The sequence below is a fragment of the Narcine bancroftii genome, chromosome 10 (genome assembly GCF_036971445.1).
Source record: "Narcine bancroftii isolate sNarBan1 chromosome 10, sNarBan1.hap1, whole genome shotgun sequence".
Lineage (NCBI taxonomy): Eukaryota > Metazoa > Chordata > Chondrichthyes > Torpediniformes > Narcinidae > Narcine > Narcine bancroftii.
In genome coordinates this window covers 78,320,852-78,338,793 of record NC_091478.1, presented here as the reverse complement: position 1 = coordinate 78,338,793, position 17,942 = coordinate 78,320,852, and the positions used below count along the sequence as shown (strand labels likewise).

The 17,942-nt window shown below is 38.1% G+C and overlaps 1 protein-coding gene across 1 annotated transcript in view; it reads right to left on the bottom strand.

Moving 5' to 3' along the window:
* cfdp1 (craniofacial development protein 1) overlaps positions 1-17,942 on the bottom strand; it is a 148,736-nt gene that overhangs the window by 100,189 nt on the left and 30,605 nt on the right. Inside the window, exon 5 of the mRNA XM_069901513.1 lies at positions 5,946-6,074. Coding sequence (XP_069757614.1) covers positions 5,946-6,074 — 129 coding nt within the window. The remainder of the gene's footprint in view (positions 1-5,945; positions 6,075-17,942) is intronic.

The window sequence follows — 17,942 nt, the reverse complement described above, 5'->3', positions numbered from 1 at the left end:
AATGTTACACATTTTATCCTAAAGACAACGATGAATCAAACTTTGAGATAAAACTAGCAGCAATGGTTCATACCTAAATATTTTACACAGGGGGTGATGAATGTGCGACAGAAATTGCTGGGAGGCAAAGAAGATTGATAGTGTGGGAAAATTTAAGAAGTGAATAGGCATTTGAAGACTCCTTAATCTTTTCCAGCCCCATATTTCGTTACAATCCCATGAGTTCTCAGCATCCATCCAAATATTCAAGTTACATTTGAAGATCAAATGAAAGTTTATTTACAGATATGCAATATCAGATCATAAAATTTATCAAAATATTCACAAACTAATGAAAAATTGCATGCAAGCCAATAATTTTCATTTCAACAGATTTTCATCTCAGCTGTAACTCCTATACATAGGCCATTTAAAATTAATATTACAAATGATTAAATTTTTGAAGTGACATCAACTGATTCAAAGCAACTTTAATCCAAAGATGTCACCAAACAGCTTTCCAAAAAACAATGAAATACACACTCCTAAGGCGTCAGAAATCCAAGGCAGTTAAAGCCAAACATTAGAAATAGGACTGCTGACTGGCTCTAAACACAGATTCTTTCAGTGGGTGAATGGCAAGGGGAAGGAGGGAACATGACTTCTGAAAGAATTATCCAAACTCCAACAGAAATCCTATCAATTCCACTTGGTGTTTAGTGTCATACCACAGACCCTGGATACTTTGAGCCTTTTCAAATAGCTAGTACACCACTGAGAGCAGCAATAGCTCTGGAAATAGCCAATATAATATTAGAAATAGCAGCTCCATCATCCTTTAAGACCAAAGAGATGGCTTCCTTCTCCCCGAACTGTGGCTTCTTATCTCCATTTACCACAATCTGCTCTCCTGGAGAAGGGACGCATCAAGTTTCCTCCTTCCACCCCATCAGCCTTCACACTCAACAGATCAGTATTTGTGATTTCCTTCAGTTTCAACAGGATTCCATCACAACACATCTCCCTTCCCCTTTCAGCAATTTAAAGAGAGCACTCATTTCATGCTCTCTCATTCTGAGGCAACCCAAGGCGATGAAAAATCTTTTCTCCCTTCCACCACTCAGATGCTCAAACATTCCTTCGAGTGAAGCAGTAATTCACATGCACTTCACAATTTAATGTGTTGCATTTGGCATTCCCAAAGTGGTCTTTTCTACTTTTCACACACCAGACACATATTGGGTGAATACTCTGTGGAGCATCTGTGTTCAGTGCACAGGGGCAACTTTGGGCTTTCTGTTATCTGCTTCTTTAATTCTCCATCCTCCTCTCATTCTGCCTTGACTGTAGCAAGACCTTAATGCGAGAAGAGGACTATCACCTCATCTTTCATCCAGAAGAATTGAAGCCTTCCAGATTAAGTATCAGATCCTACAACTTCAAATAATTCACTGGCATCAGAATTAGCCCTTTCTGCTGCATCATCTGTCTGTGATACTGAGTTTTACCACTCACCACGAAGACAACCTGTCCTGTTGTGCCCTATCCCTCTGCCTTTTCCAGCTTTAAATTTCCTATGTTTATGTACACACTCCCTCACTGTCCTCTTTTCATTGTTCAGATTTTTTTTCTCTCAATCTCCCCCCCATTATCCCAACAGGAACTCTGACCTCACATCAGATATACTTCCTTCTTCCCACCCCCTCATCAGCAATGCAATTGGTTTTCTTCCTCAATTCTGCAAGATTTTCAACCTGAAACATTAACTCTATTTCTCTTCCACAACTGCTAAATGTTTCCAGCAGTTTCTGTTTTCTGTTTGATGTCCAAAGCCTCTCGATTCTTTTAATGTCGAAAACCTTGTCATCTTTGTCTCAAACTCCATCTCCGATGTCTAAGCCCAGATTTGAGTTTTGGAGATTCACTGTTGTCTGGATGAAGAAATTTATTTTTACTTGAACCCTGAATGTTAACCCTTTGTTAACCTCTGGGGTGTTACATCCCAGAAAGTGAAGTAGCATCACTACGCCGATCCAGTCAATCTCTGTAAAAACCTTGTATAGTTCGCTCAGATCCCTCATTATATTTATGACCTTCATAATTCACAAGGACAGCACTGTTATTATAGCAGTGAGCACAACTTTATGACAGCGCCAGCGATTCGAGTTCAAATCTGGTGCAGTCTGTAAGGGGTTGGTAAATTCTCCCCGTGACCTGCGTGGATTTCCTCTAGGTGCTCTGGTTTCCTCCCACCTTCCAAAAACGTATGGAGTTTGTCGATTAATTGGTGCACTGGGATGGCCTGGGTTTGCGAGCTGGAAGGGCCTGCAATGTGCCATAACTCCAAATTAAAATTAAATTAAATCATTGTACAACCCACATGACATTAACATCTCATTCCATGATTTCTGCAATGTCCTCTGTCCTCTATTACCCCTTTTAATGAGGGGTGTGGGGGAGTCGAGTCCGCAGAGATAACTCTCATCAATGCTTCTGACCTTTGCTCTTTCTTCACTCAACTTGATTCTATTTCGTGACTGTTAAGGCTAAATTGCTCATTTTTTTTAATTTTGGACCCACCCTTTCTGAAATATTTCATTCCCAACCAACATACCTATAACATTTGATTTTAATTTTTTTTTTTAAATTTGGAAATACAAACACAGCCACTTTCCCTTCTGCCTACAAGCTCGTGCTGTCCAAATACATCAATGACCCTACGCATCCCTGACACTTCAATGCAGTACTGATTGAGAAACACAATGTCATGAGATGTTAAACCAAATCATCCATCTTCTCAGGTAAGCTTTCATTGATTTTTTTTTTAAATCAGCCAATTAAAGAAAATCCAAGTATCTAATTTTTTTTTTAATTTAGACAAACAGCACGATAACAGGACATCTTGGCCCACGAGTCTGTCATCCAATTTACATTCCATTAACCTACACCCCCAGTACATTTTGAACAGTGGGAGGAATCTGGAGCCCCAGGAGAAAACCCATGCAGACACGGAGAGAACATACAAACTCCTTACAGACAGCACAGGACTCGAAGCCCAGTGGGAGGAATCCGGAGCCCCAGGAGAAAACCCATGCAGACACGGAGAGAACCTACAAACTCCTTACAGACAGCACAGGACTCGAAGCCCGGTGGGTGGAATCCGGAGCCCCAGGAGAAAACCCATGCAGACACAGAGAAAACATACAAACTCCTTACAGACAGCACAGGACTCGAACCCCAATCTGGTCCTGATCGTTGGCGCTGTAAAGGCGATGCACTAACCACTATGCCAACTGTGCTGCTCTAATCCTAACTAAACTCTATTTCCTACATCATACCAAAAATGATCTAACTTCTTAGATGTTGTTTCTGGAGTAATACTCCGCAAACATAGTTCCCCATATTACACAAGCCTCTATGCTTGAAAAAGAATTCAATAGCAGATCTCCTAACCTCAAGCAATTAAAGATTACCAGTACTTTCCCTCTTTATCACATTTGGAAATGTTCAAATCATATACTCAGATTTTAAGATTAAAGTAAAGGCTTTGACCATGAAGAGGACAAGAGTAATTTTTTTTTGTAATTACAAAGCTCTGACAACACAAGAGCCTGTGTTAACAGTCCTAAAAAGCGTAATTGCAGATTTCAACAGAGGAATGAACTCACTTTGGCTGCCTGAAATTCGGAATTAGTCTGGTACAAATGGAGGCATTATTGCCACGAAATGACTAGACCAAATAACACCTGGGGAAATGGAAACTTGGATTCTTGGTTTGGCAAGCAATTCAAAGACTGCATTAAACCAGTTCCAAGCTTAATGTAAAAGCAACACAAATCAAAGTACTGTACCAACGTTTCATCCAATAAAAATGATCCAGCATGCCCCACTGATGACATCAATGCCACAAATAACAATATTAACACAATTGCAGATTTACAAAAGGCATCAGGTTTATACCTACAATTCTATCCCAGCAATAATGATTAAATATGATTCAAAATATAAACAACATAAATAATGCATTTAAAAATTCCCATGTTTAATATTCAGCGAACTACTTCAGTTGGAATTTTTCCCACAGCACAAGTAACTAGTGTTACCATGTCAGATTTGTTTTCGAGAATGGATGGAATGGCATGGGAAATGAAAGCCACCCTTTTGTACAAGACATGAAATTCCAATAGTTTTAAAATCGTGAACCAGATCATGGGCAACCATGAAGTGTGAACGAGCATGCATTTCTGGTTTTTAGTCAGCTTCTTGCATTACAATGTGACTTCCAGGATGGACCTCCGATCTCCTACTTTTTAATTGCTCTGTTAAACATCACTGTATCACTTCACTTTCACAGCACAATGATAAAAATTCCATTCCTATTTTAAGATGACACATCGTGCAAAATATAGGTTCACATTGTGACTAGACTTGGGTTCTGATTCAAGCTGCTCCATCAACCAATGCTGCAATGTGCTGAAGTGGAAGAAAGGATGGTGTGGGAAGAAGCACAAGGAGCAGAAATAATAACTTTCTCTTCAAGCCTAACTCTGAGATTATAACTAGGATTCTTTATTGAACTGCATCCAATACCCAATGTTCTCCTTTGCATCTTGGAAAGCAGAATTTCTGATGCAATTATTATGGCAGAATTTCTTTCATGAACCACTGAATTGAAAGTCAGGAAGTGCAAAAAGCTCAGGCCATAATTCAACCTATCCACATTTGCGAAATTTAATTGAATGAGTGTTTAATTCTCTGATATCTTTGAACTATTAAATGCTTGCAAGGCCTCATCTAGCTGATGTTGAGAAAGGTTTTTATTAACTATGGAAGAGTAATTCATGAAGTAGAAGAGCAAAAGAAAACAGTTGCAATGGGCGATTATCACTTCTTAAACCTAGTCTGCAAATGAACAATATCATGGTAATCTGATCTTGACTGCAACTCCACTTTACTACCCAAATCCCATTAACTTTCAGTTCCTACATTGTCCAAACACTTTAAATAAATTCAAGCCTCAGCTTCCATATCCTTGAAGTAGGGAATTTCAATGACTCACACCCTTCAGAGACCAAACCATCTGTGAACTGGTTTCAGATTAACCTGAAAAGGGGAAGCATCCTCTCAGCATCTCCAGTTAAAACCCCACAAAATTTTATATATTTTAGTGAGATCCCTGCTCATTATCCTATTATATACCACCAGATTCAACTTTAACATTCTCTGGAGCATTGCCAATCCAGGAAAATCCCTTATAAATAAAGAAACCAAAGACCCGTATACAATTGTGGTAAGTCTTCCCTATCACTTTTGGAAAGAAGCCCAACATTTCTTTTGCTTTCATCTTGCTTGTTGTACATGCTTACTATCTTGGTGCTTCAGGTGCCCCATATAGTGTCTTTTCATTCCGCTCTCCATTTTAACCCAAATGGGATTTTTTGAATTACCTGGATTTCAGTTCTTTATTTTAAGAGGTAAATTTGGACCAATTCAAACACTGATCCAATCCAAGGTTGACAAGTAAGATTCACCAGCCATTTCAAAAACGCTTTAAAAACTCTGTTTGGGGCAGACTTCTATTTTCCAGCAAATGTGTCGTGGATTTGAATCCAAAGTTATATAAATCATCTATTTTTCCAAAAACTGATGAAGTAGTGATGAATTGCCTTCTTAAACAGCTCCTGTCCACGTTTTGAAACACTGAGTATTATCGGACTCCAGGATTTTGACCCACCCACCAACAATGAAATTTCATCAACGTCATTGTTATTTGGGACAATATGCAACTGGTAGGTTGTCGTTTTCTAATGTACCTGCGATCCTGGCTTTTATAGCTACCAGGAAGCCACAGGTTCTGACAGTGTTTCAAAAGTCCTTAAAGAGTTTGTGCAATGCATATAAACAACCATTCAGAACATAGTCATACTTTACATTGGCTGTATGTACTCATGGGAATCAGTACTTGCCCTGAACTTGTTGGGGCTCCAGTTGCCACTAACACTGGTGCTGCAGAAGAGCATTTCCCCTTCTCATTATTCTGTTTTTGCAAAAAGTTCTTTGCCTCTTTAGAAGCAGCATCCACTTCTTTTGTTACCCTAAAACATAAAAGGAATCGGCTTTATGCAAAAATCAAATAATTACATCTCGAACAGGTTTCACATTGGAAATTTCAATATTCATTAAAAAGCAAAATGCATAGATTGACTTCTGTTCACAGTTTTAAAAAATGAGATTTTACCACACTAGAACATTGCAATGTAATTTTCAGTTAATATATGGAACTTAAACTCATGGTGGTTTTGAGAAACGTAATAGTCAATTTGCACATAAAATTCCACAAATAAAAAGATAATAGCCAGTTATTTTTTTGCTTTTTGGTCAAGTGTCTGGAGCAGGGTGAACTGCATAACTTTCTTATTCAAAGTCAGTTGACACCTTGGTAGCTTTGTAGGCTCCACTTCCTGAGCGGGGTTAGATGATGACTTGTTTCTACTCTGGGCTTTGAGATCATTAATAAGGTAGGCAGACTCCTCCACAGGATGGGCGAAAAGAAAGGTTTGCTTGATACATGTTGTCAAGGTTCTCAATACTATCCCAAATGCTCCTTTTCCACAGGCCAGCGATTCGCAAGTGGCACTTGCCAATGCAAAACTTCAAATACTAATATCAAATCAACAAAAGATTGTGTTAGAGATCATGATGAATTTCATCATCTATCTTTGCCAAGGATTGGTGGCTTTTGAGATCTAAGACTGGGGTTCACATTTTCCAGGCTCTCACTGTAAATGTGCATTGTCAGAGCAGCCTTGCACAATAGAGCACAGTTGATATTAGACCTTTATCTTGCAACAGTTGCATGGAGGCCCATTCTTTTGTCAGCTTCAGTGAATGAGTTTAGGACTTGGAGCTTGACCTCCAAGTTTCCACAAATATAAATGTCGACTACATACCACAGTTCAATCACTGAAGTCAGCGCGATCTTGGCTTTGGAGTGGGCTTGTTTGTAAGTTTAACATTTCCCATTGGTTCTGAAGATTAGCTCCATTCCCAAAGGAATTTTGTTGGTGGCAAGATGCTTATGAAGAGGAGTGAAACAAGTGTGGGCGTAATGATGATGGATACCAGTTCTTACTGGCATTGGTTCAGTAATAAACCTGTTAGTTGACGTTAAGGGTTGTATGCCATGTTAATGCAGTATAGAGAATACTGTGACAGTAAAACTTGGAATAGGTAGATTGTCTGATGAAGAAAGGTTCCACAAGCAAGGTTTGTATCTGCTGTTGTTTAAAAATGTTAGAGGGGCTTTATTAACTTTTGCAACATACTAAGAGGTCCTGAAAGGCTGCATGTATTGAGGAATTTCCACTTATATCCACAGCCATGTTTTAAAATAAAGGATCACCCATTTAAGACAGATTTTACATCTCACCCCCCCCCCCTCCAAGAGTGCTATGTATTTTGAACTCTTTTTCTCAAAGGGAGGTGGATGCAGAGTCTTTGAATATTTTAAGGCAGAGGTAGTTGGATATTTTATGAGCAGAGGAGTGAGATTACCAAGAGAATGCAGATCAGCCATGTTCTTATTAAATGGCAAATAGTCTTGAGGGGACTAGTTGGCCATGCCTGCAACTAAACTGTAGGTTCATACACATTGATCAAGATGCCAACAAACTGAATCTTGCCCAACTCATCTGCATTCTTGCTGGAGTTCTTGGATCCGAGCATTCAGCTTTCTACATCTGCCTTATTCCTCATTATGTCACATTTTTTATGTTATGCATCACAGCATACCACCATTCTCCTTTTCAAAACAGAGATGCTGGAGGAACTCAGCCGGTCTCGCAGCATTCACTATTGGTAAAGATGTATTGGGCTCAGCCCCAAAATATTGGTAATACATCCCTACCTCCTGTGGACACTGCGACACTGGCTGAGCTCCTCCAGCATCTCTGTATTTTGGCTACAATTACAGCATCTGCATTCTCAGTTTTCATCTATGACAACAGTAAATTCTCTGCAATGACATGCATTAATAGTAATAGAGTTTTTTTTAACCTACTAATTTTCTCCTTCCATCATTACTGGCTTGATATCTGCACTTTACCTTCTTGTTAATGTTTTACACTAAGTAAGCACAATACATCATCGACTAATGCCTCGCCTCACAGGTAAGTCTTTTTATCAAATGCATTTTTGCAAACCATCCAAATGTTGTTTTGACCTTTAAATGCCCAACATCACTGATGATATCTCCATGGAATGCATTCAGAACCAAGCAAGCAGACTTTCAACCAGTTTAATTCTTCCTTCTGAAAATCTTTAAAAATCTCAAAAGCTTTATTAATTGCCTTTCTCCCCTTGCATGACTGATTCACAAATTTAGTCTTCAATCTGGGAAGCTTTTTAGCAAAGGATCATGAAATAAGAAAATGTTCCCTCTGAATAATTTGTAGTATTAAACTTGTTCCATCCAATATTTATGTTTGCATATTCTCTCAGAAGGGTTAAGGACATTGAAGCAAAATTACCATAATGTTTTAAAAAAGCACACATATTGATAATGAAGTAATAATGGACAAGTGGCAGTGCAAGCAAAGTTGAAAATGAGAAATGGCTGCTTGATTGAAAGACAAAATTGAAGGTTGAGTACTTTATTTAAGGTGTCTGCCTCAATACTAATCCCTCCAGGTTTACAAAGCTATTATTGCTATTGAATCATACCAGAGAGACGCAAAAGACTTAAAATTTCATATTTTTACTACTTTGTTGAGGTATCTTTCTTCCTTACTGACAAATTGCTATGCTTCAATTCATCCAGTTCTCTGATAAATCAATCTAATCTCCAGACAGCCTCCAAAACAACAGAGGGAAAAAGAAAACCATTAAAAAAGCCAACAAAAGATGAAGTGAAACAATGAATCTGCAAAATAAAAGCAATAAAATCTATTTACACAGAGTTCCTAACTCAGGTGCACAACATTCAGGAGAAAAATTCACTTTTAGCCACTCATACTCAACATTATCGCTGATGTTCCTCACTGGCAGCATGAGTTTACAGGACATTCAGGTCCATTCACTGAAGGGAACCCAGTATGGAAAGGTCATACAGCTCACAGTAAACATTCTCAATGAGCACTGCAGGAATGGGAAGCAGGATTATAATGATATATTTTCATTTGATTTAGATTTTTTAAGTTCATGGGGAATCAAAAATATGACACCAACGATTAGGTTCTGAATTAATTTCAATCCATTCTTAAAGATGGAAGTTTGATTGCAGCAAGGTCTGACAAAGGAGCCACACTTACGGAGAGTGAAGGAGATAAGAAAAGCAAGCAATATATAGTGCCCTCCATAATGTTTGGGTCAAAGGCACCCTTTTCCTTTATTTGCCCCTGTGCTCCAGTTTTAAATATGCAATCAAACAATTCACATATAATTAAAATGCACATTCCAGATTTTATTCAAGATTATTTGTATACATTTTGGTTTGACCCTGTAGAAATTACAATACTTTCATACACAGTCCCCTCATTTCAAGGCACCATAATATTTTGGACATTTGGCTTCACAGCTGTTTGTGATTACTCAAGTATGTTAAGTTGTTTCATTGGTGCAGTTATAAGAGAGCTAGGCTTGCTTCGAAGCTTTGGAGTCTGCATTTGCAACATTTTTCAACACGAGACCAGAGTTGTATCAATGAAGTCGAAGAATCCATTATGTGGCTGAACAGCAAGAATAAAACAGCAAGAGATATCACCCAAATCTTAGGATTATCAACATCAATAGTTTGGAACATCATTCAGAAGAAAGAGAAGACTGGTGAGCTCAATAATCGCAAAGGGACTAGTATTCCAAGGAAGACCTCCACTGCTGAAGACCAAATAATTCTCATCATAATGAAGGAAAATCCCCAAAAGCCTGTCCCACAGATCAAAACCACTCTTCAAGAGGCAAGTGTGGATACATCAATGACTACCGTCTTCAGAAGACTTCATGAACCAAAATAGAGGCGACATTGTAAGATACAAAGCACTAGTTAGCCACAGAAATAGGATGACTATTTGCCAAGAAGTATTTAAAAGAGCCTGCAAAATTCTGGAAAAAGTTCTTCTGGACAGATAATACCAAGATTATCCTGTATCAGAGTGATGCCAAGGGCAAAGGGTGGAGGTGTAAAAGAACTGCCCAAGATCCAAAGCAGACCACCTTTGAAATGGTTTACATTTTGCAATGTAGCCTCTGTATTTCTGTTTGTGAAATCTTCTGCAGACAATAGACATCGACACATCCACACTAGCCTCCTGAAGAATGTTTCTGATCTTTCAGACAGGTATTTGGGGATATTTCTTCATTATGATGAGAATTCTTCTGTCTTCAGAAGTGGAGATCTTCCTTGGAATATTAGTCACTTTGCAATTACTGAGCTCACCCAGTACACTCTTTTTTCTTAATGATGTTTCAGACTGTTGATTTCGGTTAGCCAAAAGTTTGGGTGATGTCTCTTACCATTTTATTCTTGTTTTTCAGCTACACAAGGGCTTCTTTCACTTTCATTGGCACAACTCTGGTCCTCAAGTTGAAAAATGGCAACCACACACTCCAACGGTGATCAAAAGTTTAGTAGCAAGCCCAGCTTTCTTATACCTGCACCCATGAAGCAATTAAACATACACAAGTAACCACAAACAACAGTGAAGACAAATGTCCCAAACATTATGATGCCTTGAAATGAGGGCACTATGTATAAAAAGTGCAGTAATTTCCACACGATCAAACTAAAATGAATACAAATAACCTTGAATAAAATCTGGAATGTTCATTTTAATTATATGTGAATTGTTTGATTACAAATTTAAAATTATGGAGCATAGAGGCAAAAAAAGAAAAAGTGTCTGTCCCAAATATTATGAAGGGCTCTGTATAAAAAAAAAAGTTCCTCTGATCCCACAAATTTATTATCTTTTTGTGTCTCAAATAAGATTTCAGCGCATCATAGCCCTGCAGGAATTTGCCTAAGGACATTCTTTCATGTATGCATAATCGGTGAACTATTACAATATTGATTAATCCTGACAGAATGGCAATCAATGAAGCAAATGTAAATCCAGCCTCTTCTCTCTTAACTTTGGTCTGTTAATGATATGTAGAAATAAACAGAAAAACAAAAGTGATCTCAATTAATTTAGACAATAATGCCATCCCCTGAATTTCTTGTTCCTTGATTTGTTCCTCTGCCCTCTCTCCCACCAGTACTACACATGGACACTCACACTCTAATCATCCTCTGGCGTTCCAATTTTTCTTCCCTACAAAATGCCATCAGCCCATCTTGACATCTTGTTCATTCACCTTACTTCCATTTGAAAATGGTTTGTTATTCCCGATCCATGGTAAATACACAAAGGACAGCAGGATATAGATGACAGGAAAGTGTGACAAATGTACTGGAAAAGAAACCCTTTCCTCATTTCCATACTCCCTCCCCAGTAAGGGAAGCATATTGGAGAATCTCTTCATATTCTCAGGATTATAAAATGGAACATACTCTTGAAAATAGAAAGCTAAATTGAAAGTATAATGTTGGACCATAGTCCCTAACTTTATGGACTATAATAAATGCATTTTCTTATAAGAGGCCAGGGAGAATTTTTATTCCTATCCTGGCACCAACATATTGCTGTAATGAACCAAATTGGCAAAATATATTTCAAAGAGAACCAGGGATGACTGTGGAAAATTCTCTTTATATTTCCATTACATCATCAGCTGTCCACTCTACACTTAGCTTATCAACAGGACAGTGAATGCTGCCTACAGGCATACAGAATTATTTTGAAAAGAAGTAAAAAATTGTAAAGCTGCATTTTCTCTCATGTTACCAGAATAACCTCCTGGGTATAATAAAGCTATCCGTCTGCAAAGCTGAAAACATCATCCTTCAAACCTGCAACAGAGTGTAATACAGTATTAACATTATTGGGCTCAATTGAAGTCCCTACAACTTGAAAGCAATAATCTGCAGAGGGTGATGTTAAATGAGTAAAGGTTTAAACATTGCACTCATTTTGAGTTTAGAATGGCTGAGATTAGTAATCTTGGTAGACTGTGTGCCATTAAAAAAAATAAATACAATAAGAGCAGTGTTTGAACAACATGTGTAGGAGACTTTTTAAAAATTCCTCTCATAATTTTCCATGTGTGCTTAATACACTGAAGGGAAATAATTTTGTGTAACTGCTCTCTCACAGAAGTTTTAAATAAAATAGAACTGCGGAAAAAATTTAAAAATGCATACATGATAGACATTTTTTTTTAAAATTGCAAACATAAAAAGCATATACCGTACAAAGAAAAAGTAAAATGCTAAATTGTGTCTATGTAGCACAAAAATTAAGGAGCTGGAATTGGCCATTTGACCCTCACCTCCCATTTGATATCTTGGCTGATCTGATAACCAAACTCTACATTCCCATCAACCCATTACCAAAAATCTAACACTGCCTTAAAAACTCAGCAACTCTCTCCCTCAGGCATCAGTGGAAGCAAAATTTCAAAGACAAAAAAAAATCCCTCATCTTGATCTTAAATGAAGTTTTTAAATAGTGATTCTTTGTTCTTTTGTCTCACACAAGAGAAATCATCCTTCTCACATCCACCCATCAAGCGTCTCAGGATCTTAAATCTTTCAATCAAATCACACCTCAGCCTCTAAATTCTTATAGTTATAAGTCTGGTCTGTTCAACCTTTCCTCACAAGACCACCTATCCATTTCAGGTATTAGTTTATTAAATCTTTCCTGAACTGCTTTCAAAACATTTACATCACCCTTTAAATAGTGAGACTAATAATGTGCATGGGCCAAACTTTTTGGGTGTGGGTCACATACAGAAAAATATAAGGAGTCACAAAGCCAAACGATATTAAGCCTAGCAGTTTTCAACCAGTTACACTGCAAGAAAAACTGTTTTTAGACCAGAAAACCTCAGTGCCATGGAAAATTTATTTTCTATCAAAATAACTGCGCGACACTATTGGAACAGTTTAACTGTTGACATTGCAGTAGTTTATAGATGTGCTCACATATTACAGTTGGCATTTCTGTATCTGCTGCTCTTAAATTTAATGTAAATAAATACATAAAAATCTTTAAAACTCTCATTCAAAGAAGCAGTGCAAAATAAAAAGCTGGGTGAAAAATAAGAACAGGAGAAAAGATCAAGAAAGGGTCAAGGCAGTCTCCACCATTCCTCCACAACTCTCAGTGAATACAGTTCATGGCTAAAGTGTCCACCTCAATGATTAGAAGTAATGTGTAAAATGTAGAAAGGTTATTAAAATTAACAGATTCCTTACAAACACACTTTCCCTTCACTTCTGTAAAAAATAATTTTCTCACAGTATCTGAAATTTTAGTCACTCCCTCGCTATTTTCCATCTTCTCAGTTCTGCCATGCTTAATCAACAGAGATGACATTTTTTTTATAAAACTGAGGTAATGTGGCAGTGCACACTCTCATAGTGAACCAACCCCACGTGATGGGGCAGCCATGGGAAGATAGCGCTGTCAGGGTCTCTCCCTGCCTCAAGTCTCCCGCCCAATGGACGCACGTTGAATTTGAATAAAAACAATCATTAACGACTTTCAATGTGGCGGCTGAGTCTTTCTTGGCCGTGTCCAGCACTTCAGTAAATAGTTTTTTTTAAACTAAGGTAAACATTTTCAATGAGGAGTAATATTGCAACAGATGGTCTAGCAGTTGTTCAAAATTGTACAATTTATTGTTGGAGACTTTATTCCAATAGACCATATTCAATTTTATTTTTAAAGTTCACCCTGGGCCACGTAAAAATGGGCAATGGGCCACAGTTTGACCACCCCAGATGTAAATGGACCCAAATGTGGTCTCACCAAAGCCCTGTGCATCTTAGGCATAACCTGCCTATCTTGACATGAAACAAGAACGTATGCAGATGCTAAAACTGCAGCTCACACAAAAATGCTGGAGAAACTCCACAAATTGCACAGATGAAAATACATAACCAATGTTTCGAGCCTGAGTCCTCCTTTGAGGTATTTCGAAATCTTACAACCAATTCTCTGATAAATAAACTTTCCTGATTACTTAATATTAATATGCATTACAGCCATTTGTAAATCATGCACCATGGAACCATGAATCTCAGAGCTCTCCAATTTCTCATCAAGTGACAAATTAATTATTTCACATTTTCCCACATTTTATTCCATTTAACACTAGTTCATTTATCAATCTGTATCCTTTCATTGCCCCCATGTGCTCTTTCCATCTTGCTTTCCTGTCAATTTTTGTGTCATTACCATATACATCACTACATACCATCATCAAAGTCTTTTTTAGATTTTTTAAATAATTTTTCCAAACTCACAGTTCCAATAATTCACAATACAACAATCACATTCATCAACCATATAGATATACATTTCTTCTGCTGAATCTGGTTTCATACCCATCCCCACAACAGAAAACATTAACCATTTAAATAAAGAAACTTAATATGTACATAAAAAGCCAAAAATGCTTATTTAACATTAAAAAAAGAACACCACTAACTGAAGACAAATAGCAAATTAAAAACAAAGGAAAGAATAAAAGGATTAACCACAGGGTGTCAGAGCTCAACGCCCGTCCTGCAGGTCATCTCGACTTAGTCTGATTGGAATGGACCCTACTGCCACCCCCCCCCCCCCGGAAAGGAAGGACAGGGGTGGGTGGGGGGGGGAAGGATGGCGAAGCACAAGGGACCATACTATATGCTATGGTTGTCAGATTTTTAAAGTTTCATATTTTTTCCTTAGATTATACATTATTTTCTCCAAGGAAACAGCTCTGCATTTCCAAATTCAAATGCACAATGCCAAGATGGGAATCACATTTCCAAGTAACCAGTATACACCTCCTGGCTGCCACCAAGGTGATCCACACAAACTGATTTGAAATATGGACAGCTTCATTGTAAGCCTGATGTCCATACTGTTTCCTAACATGAACAAATTTGGATCCTGTGGAAATTCTTTACCTATTATTTTTTTCCAGGATTTGTCCCAGTTCCACCCAAAAGGGCCTCACCCTGGAGCACAACCAAGTTGAATGTATAAAGATTCCTGTCTCTATGTCGCACCTTAAACACTGATACAAAATTTCTGGTTTAACTTTATCAAATTTTGGCAGCATGTGGTATAGCTGGTGAAGGAAATTATACAGCACCAGTCTATTTCGTGAGTTCATTGTTGTTATGCTGTCATGACACAGTACTGACCAGCGCCGTCCATCAGGACCTAGGTCCGACTCCCACCTCTGCCATGACCTGTGAAGCCCCAGTTTCAAGCCTTCCACTGGAAAAGGGAGCACATTGCCAAAATAAACTTTATCAAAGTCTTAGTGCACATTGCAAAAAGTTTAGGATCCAGTACTGATCCTGTGTCACACATTTAACTAAAATCTTGCAAACCAGGAAATAAAAACATTTATGCCTACTTTCTGTTTCCTGATAGATCAATGATACTTCCAACATCAAAAGCTATTTTTTGTAATCATCTTTGAAGTGGTACTTATCAAAACCCTTCTGGAAGTTTGAGTACATTCATTAGCTCCCTTTTATCCACAGCAAATCTCTCCTTTAAAGGACCCTACACTGGAGAAACACAATGTCTCTTTCACATCATCATTACCGTGAAATTTTCCAAGCACACTGCTATAACATCTTTCATAATAGCTTCAAACCATTTTTCCTATGAAAGATGATTATTGAACTGGCCTGCAATTTCTAGCTTTCTTTCTCCCTCCAGTTTTGCACAAAACAAGCAACTTCAGAAACAGTGGCATAAATCTCCATTTCAGAGGATTGCAGCAACACTAAGAAACTGAAAACAACTCAGTAAATGAAGAAGGCACTATTTTGGACAGAGTCGCACCAGCATCCCAACTACAATACAAATGAGCAGGAATCCAGTTAATGAGCTGTGGCACAGTTCTGATGAACTGACATACTCAAACTAAAGAGAAAAATGTACAAACCCCTAGCTTCAATTGCGACTTTTATTGATTTTTCAGTCAAATGCTCTGCTTTAAGGTCTCTACTTAAATGCATCTTTTCCTGACATGTAATTCAGAAGAATCACATAAGCAACTCTCCCTGTCAAATCCCTACAGTAATGGAGGATTCAAAACATGCTTTTGCTTATGCAAGGCTCAGTATCAGTAACCTACTTTGAGAATAATGTATGACATAATCCAATTTACACCATGAGGCCCAGAGATGCAGTTGTCTTTTGTTGGTCGCAGACTGTCAGGAGACCTTGAAGATAAGTAATCCATTTATTCAAAGTGATAAGCTATGAGTAAACAATTTTTGGGTTATATAAGCCATGGTCCCGCTGCTGAAGTTTGAGACTCTCTGAGGGGTGGAACATCTCTCAGCAAGAAGAACTTCTAGAGTCCAACTAACGTCCCAGTTAGGGGAGGTGGAGAAGCTGCTACCGGCACCCCGACAACCTACTACAAGTGTGCGGTCGTTGCCTCGCTTAGGCAGTTGGGACCAGTCCAGGCGTTGATAAGTATAATTGGGAAGGGCTTGCATATTGTAGTTTGAAATCAGCTTAAGATTTTGTAATCAAGATTTGTATAAACTGAAGTGCTCTCGGCGTGTGTCTCAGTTTTCTTTCGGTAGCTCAAACATTGTGACCAATCTAAAACGAACAAAGTGAGAGGTACAAGTTTACCCAGGACACCTACTGGTGATATTCTTCCTAGAATTAATTTTATACTTAATTTAATTTTATTTTGCGACACTCAGCTTTTTTTTTTAAAACACTGATTTGCCAGTTTTTAAAATAGGACTGGTGCATGCCTATACTCACTGTTTATAATACAGTACAACTTGGTCAAAAGACATAAATGTTGCATGTTGAAAACAGTGCAAATAAGATTTGCATCTCAAAACATCATTTCTCTTCTTCATCGCTTCAGCCGGTTATGATAGATTTCATGGGAAATGTCACAGCCATATGAATCTATTATATTTTTTATTAGCAAAGTAACCTAACCCAGTATTCTGAAATCTCAGGAATGATCAATGATTCAATAAGTGATCACTTATGGCCCAAAGGACATTCTTTAATCCCAGTGTTCACAAGGGAACTAGAAATGCTGGACAGTCAAGCATTTCATGGTTCCTTTACAGTTTTTGTTCTCAGAGACTTCTTACTGCACCACAACAATGTCTCATCTGTGAAGCTCACTGAGACCGGAACTTATGGATATTATACTGCCACATGCCAGCTACAGAATACTGCAGATAGAAGCAGATCAATACAAGATATCCAAGAGTGGTTGGAACATTTAGGTCCTGGAAACAATTCAGTAAATTACACATGCAAGATTACTCTGTCATAGCTGCACCAGCTTCCCAGCAAAATTTCAGCAAGAGAGACATGGATTCAACAAAGGGATCCTCCCCAGATGATGGACAGACAGGTGTTGGAGGAGAGTCAATCTGATCAAAGTCCATTAGTAGGTTGACTGGGATTAAGGGGGCGTGGACATGCAAAGGATTTAGACAGACATATTTTGGTTGAGCTCTTCATGAAGAGTATCAAAAAGATGGTTAAAATCTCAAAAATCTTAAATTCTTTTCACCAAAAATGCTTAAAGCAAGTACCAAGAGACCAAGGCAGTAAAAAACAAAAGCCGAGGACATTTCTACTCAGCCAGGAACATCGAGCGAAAGCCCGAAAGGGGGTTGCACAAGACTGGCCTCAGGACCAGCAGACAGTACAAGAACTAATATTATCCTTGAGAAGATGTAAAATTTGAGTAATCAATTTGCAGGTGTCGAAACTGTACTGAGACATGTCTGAGAGAATGACTGAAATTAAAGAAATCGTTGAAAATTTAATGCAAAGAATGACCCAAGTAGAAAT